The following is a 10,892-nucleotide window of genomic DNA, read 5'->3' as shown; positions in this document are numbered from 1 at the left end:
TGGACAGATCGGGCTTCTTACCAGACCACATCTCCATCGGTGTTTGGTGGCGCTGTAGTAGCCAGCACGTCACCCCAGAAAAGCGCTTCATTAGACTGAGGGGAATACGGAGTGCTAGTTTGATGTTCAATTCCATGTCTGCGCAAGAAGCCTTCAAAGACTTTGTTGCAGTACACTTAACCATTGTCTGAAGGAATTGCCTTTATTTTCCTTTCGAGTTAATTTTCTACTCTGCTCTTCTACTCTTTGAAAACTTTAAGCAAATTCAACTTGTTTTTCAAGAGATACACATGAACTTTTCTAGTAAAATCGTCTACATAGGTAATAACTACACTAAGCGGAACACGCCAGTTTTTGCATGTTTTTTGGACTTGTCGAAGGCATTTGACCTTGTATCTTATAAGTTGTTATGGCACAAGTTGCGCAGCGGGACTGGTTTACCAGTTGAGTTAACAAATATGTTTGAGTATTGGTATGATCATCAAATAAATATTGTGAGATGGGCTGGGGCATACTCAGACCCATATAAAATGAAATGTGGTGTGAGACAGGGCGGATTGACGTCACCCACACTTTTTAATCTGTATGTAAATGGGTTGATTGAGGAGCTCAGCAGCGCTGGTGTAGGTTGTTCAGTGGACGGCAGTTTTGTTAATAATATTAGCTATGCCGACGATATGGTGCTGCTGAGCCCCTCAATAAACGCATTAAAAGTCTTGCTGGGTATATGTGAGAGATACTCTGTGGCCCACGGGCTCAAATATAATGTCAAGAAGAGTGAGATCTTAGTCTTTAAGTCTGGTACTAAAACGTATTCTATACCACCTATTAACCTAGACGGTTCTCCTCTTCAGACAGTTACAAAATTTAAATATTTGGGCCATTGGGTCACAGACACTCTAAAAGATAATGAAGACCTGGAGAGGGAACGCAGAGCACTATCGGTTAGGGGTAACATGTTGTCACGCAGGTTTGCTCGCTGTTCCCGTGAGGTAAAAATTACATTATTTAAAACCTACTGCCAAAACCTGTACACGTGCAACCTGTGGAGCAACTACACCCAAAAAACCTTTAGTGCTCTGCGTGTCCAGTACAACAACGCTTTCAGGGGTTTATTGGGGCTGCCCTGGCGCTGCAGCGCGTCAGCAATGTTCGCTGAGTGGAGCACAGACGGTTTCCACGCAGTGCTGCGTAAGAGGGTGGCGTCCCTGTGGGACCGCGTGCGGGGCAGCACCAACACTCTCCTGAGGGTGATTGCGGAAAGGGTGGACAGCCCTCTTATAACTCACTGGATGACAATGCATGTTAGATCCAATGAGCATTATGTGTTCCACTAACATTAATGTTAACTTTATTTTTAAGATTTTTCTTGTTATTTTACTAACACAGTCTTGTAGACAAAAATATGGATACTTGGTGTCTGAATTAAATATTTTCATTTTCATTTTCATTTTCATTTTTCAATAAAGTATTTCATACCTCCAAGAGACTCTTGCTCCATCGGTCCACATATTTCGGTGTGGACAAGCTGTAGTGAGTCTATAGCTCTCGTGCTTACATTATTGAAGGGCAGTCGGGCCTGCTTTCCCGTGAGACAGGTAGTACAGGTAACAGGACTCATACTTTTCTCAAGAAACGATTCAACTCCCTCGGCGTACTCCGGCAGCTTGCTAACATCTGTAAAGTTTAAATGTCCTATGTGTCCAATGTTAGCAGAAGAAGTCAGGTTGAAGACAACTTCTCGGTGTGTATTCAAAATGAACAAACTGTTTTGTAAGTTTACTGTGCAGCCATTTTTCACCATAGCACTGACAGATAAGAGGTTTGAACCAATTTTAGGAATATACAGAATTTGCTAATTGTCAGATTGCTAAAAGCGGAAAAAAGCGAAGATAAAAAGAAGGGAATGCTTATTGATCGCCGGCAACGCACTTGTGGTTTCGCCAAAGTCGAAAGTGTTAATAGACTGCGGTGTCCGCTTAGCATTAGAGCCCTACACTTAACAATTTCGGTGGCGGGCGCCTCGTTTCCAGTACAAAATGAACACACATACGTGTTCTTGGCAGTAGATGTGTTGAGTCTTGTTTACTTTCGTTTAGTAGAAAATATAAAAAAGTCGCACCAAACCCTAATCAATAAGCAAAGATACGTTTAGCTTAATTACCTACCTTAGGTGGGACAGTCAATGGATACGTGTTCGTAATGTAAAAATATGACTCAATCCTTTATTATTAACAATCTCGTCTTTAGTTTTTCAGTCTCATATCGCGTTTTATAATGGCAAATATACGGAAGTGGTATGTAATTTGGGTGCATATTCTAATAAAGGTTGGGATCTGATCTTAAGCACGTGTGTTCCGCTGATGCTGCCAGTTCATTTCTTGGTTGAGATGTTGTTACAGCTTTACCTGAAAAATAAAAGTGATGCTGCCACAATACGCAATCCTAAATCACAAAATCAAGTACCGTTGTACGATTTTTCTTTGATCTGATTAAGTGACAATTAATATTGCACTATGGTTATACAAGAGACGCTAAGTGAACTTCTATTGTGTAAGTTTGAATTATGGGCACTACATATTTTGGTACAAAGGAACCCTAAAAGCCTTAAAGGTTAGACGGGACGTGACATGCTAGCGGAGTACTCGTACCATTAAACTGCCTCTAATACCGTGATAAAATATTATCATATTTTATAGTATCTATTTATCAGTAACATTTTATGAAGAAAGTATTTTGTTTCAAATGTTGTTGGGTAAAGAAGTGATTAACGTTATCTTATGCGGTAAATTTTTGCCGGATTCGGACGGACCGGACCCATGATCTGAACTTATACTATATTTTGTTAATAACTTCAAGGTTCTGTACAATTTGTTTACTTGGGGAGGATGTAATAATAAATTCTATTTCGTTTGTGCTCTCACCGTTAGGCGAAATCCAAGCTTTTATAGTTCAAAATAAAACAAATGTGCAATTTTATTACATTTTATTGTGTAGGTAAGGACGGCCCCAGAAATTTTACTCGTAATTATTAACTAATAACCATGGGCCCGCTTAATCATATCAGCAAGTTTTTCTCCAATCATAATACAAGGTGCATTAGTGTTACCACTGGTAATGCTCGGCATGATGCTGGCGTCTCCTATCCTTAATCCAGTAACACCTCGTACTCTTAGTTCAGAATCTACTACGCTATTACCCTCAACGCCCATTGCACACGTTCCAACTGGATGCCACAAAGTTGTAGCAATATTTAAAACGTGGCACCTCCAATAGTCATGAGTATTAAATTCTATGTCAGCACATTGAGGTATCTGCATATTAACGACCTTAGAGTTTATGTTTTTCATAAAATCGTTATTTAAAACACTCATATAATCTTCAATACTACTTGCATGTTTATCTAAATCTGCATCATTTGAATAATAATTAAGAAAAATCTTTGGACTGTCTTCGGGATTATTACTTTTCAACTCAATATGTCCTCTGGAATTTGGATGCAACAGAGTTAGTATCGTATAAAGCGTCTCTTGCGTTTGCCCAGCATTTGCAACGGCAGTGCAAATTTGATCTTCAAGCCCAAATACGTGGGAACATATCAGCGTCGATAGCACAGTACCCGCTGGAAACGGGAAAACTAAAGTTTGATAATCTGGAACCGAACTGTTTTCTGATAGAGCAACTAAACCCATTATAGTAGGAGTAGGAAATTGGTCCAGATTCGTTAACACTTTAAGGTTCTGAGGTGCTGACTTGATGCCTTTTCTGCCTGTTAACATAACAAGCAATGTGGGATGATCTTGTAAGTTTTTACCAACTAAAGGTAAATCTAACAGTACTTCAATACCATTTTCCATCAAATGGTCTTGAGGTCCAATACCTGATAACATTAGTAGCTGAGGGGTGTTGATTGCACCGGCTGAAAGTATTATTTCTTTGGTAGCATAAAGATTGATTATTTGTTTATTCGGTAGTTTTACCTCTACCCCATTTGCTTTCTGATTTTCATTGAAAAGTACTTTTGTACACAAGGTGTTTTTGAGAACAAACAGATTCTTTCGATTTTTGATTGACCTTAAAAAAGCTACTGCAGTACTTTGTCGTTTATGATCAGCTATGGTATATTGAGGAAGTGAGTATCCAAGCTGCTCATATCCATTCGAATCGATAAGAATTTTATGTTTGTCACCGAATGCCTCTAGATATTCTTCAGTTCCATTATCCCAAACTGGTCGTGTAACACCCAAAGGGCCGTCAGTATTATGCAAATCACCTGATCCAGCTTGAAGAACCTCCAGGCTTTTAAGACCCTCGCTTTTTTTGAAGTAGTAGGTGACATTATTCCAATCCCACCCATTGCCTCCCATTTCTACCCAGTTTTCGAAGTCATTCTTGTTCCCTCGCACGTAGTACATGTAGTTTGCACCACTAGATCCTCCAAGCATTTTTCCTCGGGTTAGATGGATTGTTTTTGTCTTATGAGCTTGACTAGAGTATCCGTCATTTTCACTATAATAGTTCCAGTCAGCCATTGAATAGTCCACAAAAGGAAACAAGGCAGGAATCTGAAATATATAACATTGTGTTACCGTATTAAAAGTACCGTTCAGATTCAGACTACACCAGCATTACTGCTGCAGTGTTGCAGCGCAACATTACTACCGACTGCATGCCGCATATATCGAAAATTCGAGCAGAACTATCGATTTTGACACATGAGACCAGAATGAATTAGGCAGAATGACTCATCGCCATACGGCTGCATTAATCTGGTGACTGCATTACTGTTGCAGTAATTTTCCGACTGCATTCCTGCAGGAAACTTTAGAAAGGTTACTTTATGGCGAAATGTATACTAAATTTGACATTTCCTGCAGCAATGAAGCCGACTGCATTACTGCCGCAACAGTCGAAATCGAAGTTAAATTAAAAACCTATTTTTAACATGCTTCAAGAACTTGCAAAATTTGTTGATAATATATCATTTGTGCGGGTTAAATCTAGGAAGCTAAATTAGATCCACTTTCTTTTATTCGATTGAGCTGCACCTTCACATTCATACGTACTAAGTTGGGTGACAATACAATATTGGGTATGATGGTATGATGGTAATCAAGCTGGTCTGACGATGGACACATTAGTTTGCCATAGGAACTATATGATAAAACAATGCATCCTAATTGTGATCGTTAGTGCTAGAAAACTGCAATTTGGCATGAATACAGATCGGTAAAAAAAAATGCAAAAAAAATAAGGTACTTACGTCCCATACGAAATGCTTTTGTTAGTTATTTTTGCTTTGACCCAATAGTGTGGTATCTAGAGATGGGTAGTGATGAATACTCAGTATTTACTCAAAGCACCTGTTAAATACCCGTATTTACTCATTTAAGTGAGTAAAAATGATTGCTAATAAAATATGAAAAAAATGAGATTTAAGATATAATTACTTTTTTATTGAAAAGTGTTAACGTATATTTAGTAATATTTACATAATAAAAAGCATATAGAACGCTTAATTTTTGAAAAAATGGTAAGCATCAGTGAGACGCAATGTGTGATAATACGTAGTTAACAATTTTGTTTTTAATAAGAAGGTATTTACTTTAAAATAATGGGACTTAAGTTCTAACGATGTTCTAGATAACTCCATGTCTATACATCTCGTTGGATAGGTCTTTCAAAAGGAATGAGGGTATGCAAAACCATTTTTTGATAAAGTTAATATTTTCGGAAATAATCTCTCCGAAAGTAAAAATATGTTTCTCCCCTCTAACTTTTGAACCATGGGTCCAAAAAATATTAAAAAAAAACGTGAAACAAAATCTGAATAAATACTTTCAATGAAACCTATAGCGAACATGATCGGTGAGTTATTGCAAAAAAGCTTTTCTTATTAGCAGACCCCGTACATTTCATGCCGCTGACGCAAAAATGACGTAATTTAACATACAGGGAGTTTTTTACAACACTACAATTCAAATAACTTACCTATTGACGCGTAGAAAAATAAATACATGTTACGTTAAAAAAATACACTGTTAAAAATCATAAATATGTATAATTTAATAAACTAATAATCTATTATTTAGTTGAGTGACAATAAGATGAAAGTCAGTTAGACGTTTACGAACTGATTTTCAAGTATCTATATCAGTTAACTAAAGAAGTTGACAAATTTAATGATAATCATTACGAAAATACTAAATGGAATCATACTCTATGTAGCGTGACGTCTATTTTCCGTCAACGGCATGAAATGTAAATGCTTATTAGTAAAAAGATGTACAAAGCGCTGTGAAGGTACTTATTTTTTTCGATGATAGAAGAGGCAAACGAGCAGACGGATCACCTGATGGTAAGCGATTACCGCCGCCCATGGAGACCTGCTACACCAGAGGGGTTGTAAGTGCGTTGCCGGCTTTTAAGATGGGAGTACGCTCATTTCTTGAAGGTTTCGTTATTTTAGTCCCTTATGCTTGTAATGTACAGTCAGCTGCAGAGAGAGCTGACCCCCTGCATAGACTGATTGTATGCAGGGGGGGGGGGATCACCAGTACATGATGCTTAAGAATACGAGTAGCCCCCGTTTGGCCCGTTCTAACAGAATGGTAACTACGAGACCCTACACTGAGCATGGCCCGACATGCTCTTGGCCATTTTTTATTGGTCGTGCTAAAGTTTTTGCTCCTAAATATACCTACATGACAGTTCTTGTTATTTTATTATGTAGTACTATAAGAATAAGATCAATTAGCGAAATGACATATTACCACTGAATCAATAGGTGGGTTATCGCCAGCTTCGATGAGTAAGATCTTCCAGTCGCTTATCTCCGAGAGCCTGTTGGCAATTACCGCCCCTGCCGACCCCGCGCCCACCACTATGAAGTCAAACTGTTCACCATCTGTTTTAAAGGAAATGTTATTGAAATCTACGGAACATTCCTGGTTTATGACAATCATGTTTTCCATTTGAGATTCCACGCAGTATTACTTCCATATAACTGTATTAAAATTTGTACTACTTATAACTTCACTTCCCTTTTACTTTCTGCAGAAATTGTCTAAGTAGTTGTTGTAGGGAATATCTATATTAAATTAAAAAAGTTTGTTTTAGTCTATACTATCACTGTACAAAGCGGTTGCTATCATCTCAATTGTAGTTATTTACAAGGCGGATAGAAATAAACATGAATCATCTTCCTTTTATAAACTTACTGGATACTGTAGCCTGCGGTGGGTAGTTGTTGGCGCCTAGATGCAGAACGGTCAGAGCGAGTAATGCCGTCTGTATCAGTTTGACTGTAGGCTCCACTGCTGCCACCTCCAATGCGGATATAGATTCCGATGCGCCCATCTGTTTTTTAAGTAATAACGCACATAGCATCATTTAGTATTAAATAATTCGTGTATCTTTTATGTTGCTAATAGACTGCCCGCCACTTCGTCTGCACCGTAGCCGTTAAAAATGTACAAATGAATGCATTTCTAACGAAAGTCAGAATTTACGAGTCCCATTTCTGACTTTATTGTATCAATAGAACGGATGGACAACATATAAAAAGTAGTTAACTGCGTGATGGTGATGTATGAGAAAAACGTACTTGAAAAAAAAATGTTTCTATAAGTAAGAAAGTCTATCAGGCCAATTCCAACAATATAATGTGAAACTGATCTAACATAGATCTGACATCATTCCAATATGAGATGGTTCCAATTTCCTTTAGAGGACCTGCTGAATTGTGCATTATGTCAACCTTGAACCAAAAACGTTACTTTTAACATTGATAGGTTATTATCAGATCAGTATCATATTGGAATAAGATCTTATAACTATTTTTATTAAAAAAAACACCAAATATCCAAACGCAATAGCCGAAGAAAGGATCACATTGTTTTGCCACAAATAAAAAGCGCTCAGGGAAAACGAATAGGTAGCTATGAGCTAACTTTTGCAGGAGTACAGTTATATAATAAATTACCTGGTACTATAAAAAATGCACGCACTTTTAAAATATTTAAAAATTACTTAGAACACTATATCCTAAATAACGAAAGCCTACTGATTTATAACTGACCTACTGTTTTACTGTTTCACTATGTACACCTTGTTTGTGCAACTTGCCCGTTGAAATTCTACGTCTACCTCATTTTTAATGTGTAATTTCTGGATCTCTCGATCTTATATTTTTTTAATATGATTATTACTTTAATTACAAACCATGTAATTTTAGTGATACTTCATGCTTTAGTACTTATAAATAAATCTATAATATTATTGTTTACGTTTATCGTATTATATTAATGCATGTTTGTTGAACCAAACATTTGTAAAACTTAAATAGTTTATCTACGCAATGTATAAATACTATCATCAAATTTTATAGAAAAATGTTTCTCACATCAGTGAAATGTAAATTTCTTTTTGAGAAAATAAAAATACACTGAAAGAAATGTTTGCATAACTGTAACAAAATTTTGGTTACTGTTTACACAAAAATTGGGACTTGCGAACTATGTGTTATATGTTACAAAACCGTGTTTGGCTATCAGTGTTCAGGTACTGGGTATACACTACAAAATAAGTTTGTAAATTTATGCAAAGTTTATTTTCTTATAACCGTAGTTTAGTTATTTAGTAAAGTTACAAAACCAGTTCGGCTATCTATTTTTTTCAGTGTATTCTTTAACCCGAACTGGCCTGTATGATTGCAGTTTGGACATTTTTTTTATTGTATTAAGGATACAGCTTTTTCTAGCACCAATCTCAATTACAGAGGAAATGATACATTTGTAAGAAAAGCCCGTGATTAACGACCGCCCATTAGTCAACGCAGGCAGCAGATGCAAAAAAAAAACAACCGAGTGCGTGTAGGACCACGCAAAATGAAGGAATCCGTACTTTTGTAATATGTATACGAAAAATAACTATGATGTGGTCACTATCTATAGTCCGTTTGTTTTTTTTTTTCATATTAGAAACTTTACAACCACTAAAGTAGTGGCAACAATGTACTGAATTATAGTGTCGTTTACGTACATATTAGATGTGCTGCAACATTAGATATCATAGGAACCTAGGGTTATACTTTTGTGGATAGAAAAATTCTAATCTAAATAAACGGGGTATACCGTTTACCTACTCCGGTTTACGAAATACAACCCGCTGACAAAAGAACAGATGGATGGACAAGTAGGAAATAGGTACTAAACAAATTGGATCGACATGATTTTTCTTTGAATTGAATTAAATTTATTAAATCGCATGAGTAGGGCCGGGGCACCTAACAACTTTCAAACCGTAAATAATAATAATGTTTTTTTTTTATTCTAGTCTTTATAATTTAGAAAGCACAAAAAAATCCAATAGGAATCTTACTTTTGTTTATTTTTCCGCTGGTAACTTGTTCGCGACAGAACTAGAAATGTAGAATACGTGTTCGTATAGTCTCATAGGCAGATTTAATGTTGACTTAAATAATATACTCTTCTAGATGTCGTCAATATAATAATGTGTGTACAGAGTGATTAATTTAAATGAGTTAAGTGTTCGAAAAAAATTAGGTTCATATCCGAGAAAGGAACTGTCAAATATGACAAAAACCGTTAAAAATCAAAATAATGATAATCCCTACTAATATGATAAATGCGAAAGGGACTCTGTCTTCCTGTCTGTTACTTATTCACGCTTAAACTACTGATCCGTACATGAAAGTTGGTATGGAGATAGTTTGAGGCCCGAGAACGGATATATAAGTGAGAGAATCCTATAAGTGAGAACCCGTAATTGGCTCTGTAATTCTATTGTAAGTTCTATATATATATAGCTCTGTTGGTTTTCCATATACTAAAATAAAATAAATCAAATATTGTAGTTATTATGTGGAGATGTAAAAAGGCCCCGATGTCAGAGTACTAATACTGCAAAATGCGATTTTGCTCACTGTCATTAAGCAGAAAATTATCCTTGTTCGAGCTGCTGACGTGAAAATGTTTTTTGACATTAAAGGATGACTCACGCTATGTGCCCGGGCCGAGGCGTCCGACACGTCATTTCCTATGGCGGCTGATCGGTGATCACGTGGTGCTTTCCATAGAGAACGAAGCGCCGGAAGCTCCGGCCCAGCCCCGGCCCGGTATAGCGTGAATCATCCTATACTCTGAAACTACTTCGACAAATTCCAGTAATTTACACACAAGTATTGTTATACTTAATGGGAGATTCCATCCCTTTTATGTTTCGTGTATTACGAGTATTAGTTAAACCAAATAAACTATTTTGTGTTTTTTTTTTTGGATTTTTTTAATACCCAAAATAATCATAATATTGGGGTTCATTGAAACGGGAATTAGAAATACTTATACGTAATAAAAATACATTCCGTAATTCAATACATTACATTGAATGCGTAAGGAGGGTATATAGGTTAAGATACATTTTCATACGGATACAGCAAAAACAGCTTTGCCGTAGTCAACGTCTTTATAGCATTGACAAAAGGTTTAACTTCACCTGACCAGACCAGTGAGGCTTTTTCACTAAGGAGTTACATTCTCTTTGCACTAAACTATATGGTGGGTAGCCATTAGTCATACAGAGCTGACATAAGTGCGTTTCGATTCTATTCAAAATATCAGTAGTGTCATTCATTATCTATTTAACCTACTCTTTAATTACGAATCGACTATAAAAATGCCTAAAATAAGTATACTTATTTGACTGTACGAGTATATAGAGTCTGACTACTGAAATATTACACACTATTTTGGCGGGAAATTCAAAAAATAACAACTTGGTCACACTTTGTGTAGTAGGAATTATAGTTTTGATACTAGAAAATATTTTTGATTTTCTGTGCGCACGTAAGGTACCTAAGGAAATGAGTTAAG

The 10,892-nt window shown here is 36.5% G+C and overlaps 2 protein-coding genes across 2 annotated transcripts; one reads left to right on the top strand and one right to left on the bottom strand.

Moving 5' to 3' along the window:
• The first annotated feature begins 677 nt into the window (after positions 1-677).
• On the top strand, positions 678-1,337 carry LOC133530556 (uncharacterized). The gene has a single exon (XM_061868511.1). It carries the CDS (start codon positions 678-680, stop codon positions 1,335-1,337), a length of 660 nt encoding a protein of 219 aa, XP_061724495.1.
• Positions 1,338-2,969: 1,632 nt separating this feature from the next.
• LOC133530549 (ecdysone oxidase-like) lies at positions 2,970-7,857 on the bottom strand. The gene is made up of 3 exons (XM_061868503.1): positions 7,221-7,857; positions 6,755-6,907; positions 2,970-4,630 (listed from the first exon to the last, which is right to left on the bottom strand). The coding sequence occupies exons 1-3, from the start codon at positions 7,390-7,392 to the stop codon at positions 3,036-3,038; spliced, it is 1,920 nt and encodes a 639-aa protein (XP_061724487.1). The 5' UTR covers positions 7,393-7,857; the 3' UTR covers positions 2,970-3,035.
• Positions 7,858-10,892: the final 3,035 nt, after the last annotated feature.

The sequence above is a fragment of the Cydia pomonella genome, chromosome 2 (assembly GCF_033807575.1).
Source record: "Cydia pomonella isolate Wapato2018A chromosome 2, ilCydPomo1, whole genome shotgun sequence".
Classification (NCBI taxonomy): Eukaryota; Metazoa; Arthropoda; class Insecta; order Lepidoptera; family Tortricidae; genus Cydia; species Cydia pomonella.
Note: the sequence above shows the minus strand (reverse complement) of the source record. Positions and strands in the feature narration are given on the sequence as shown.

Bases quoted from the DNA above. Each gene is read 5' to 3' on its own strand.
- LOC133530556 (XM_061868511.1), top strand. From the start codon at position 678: ATGGTGCTGCTGAGCCCCTCAATAAACGCATTAAAAGTCTTGCTGGGT.
- LOC133530549 (XM_061868503.1), bottom strand. From the start codon at position 7,392: ATGATGCTATGTGCGTTATTACTTAAAAAACAGATGGGCGCATCGGAA. The intron at 6,908-7,220 runs GTAAGTTTATAA...CCTTTAAAACAG, and splicing joins ACCGCAGGCTACAGTATCCA to ATGGTGAACAGTTTGACTTC. The intron at 4,631-6,754 runs ATTGATCTTATT...CACTGCAGCAGT, and splicing joins GGTAATATGTCATTTCGCTA to AATGCTGGTGTAGTCTGAAT.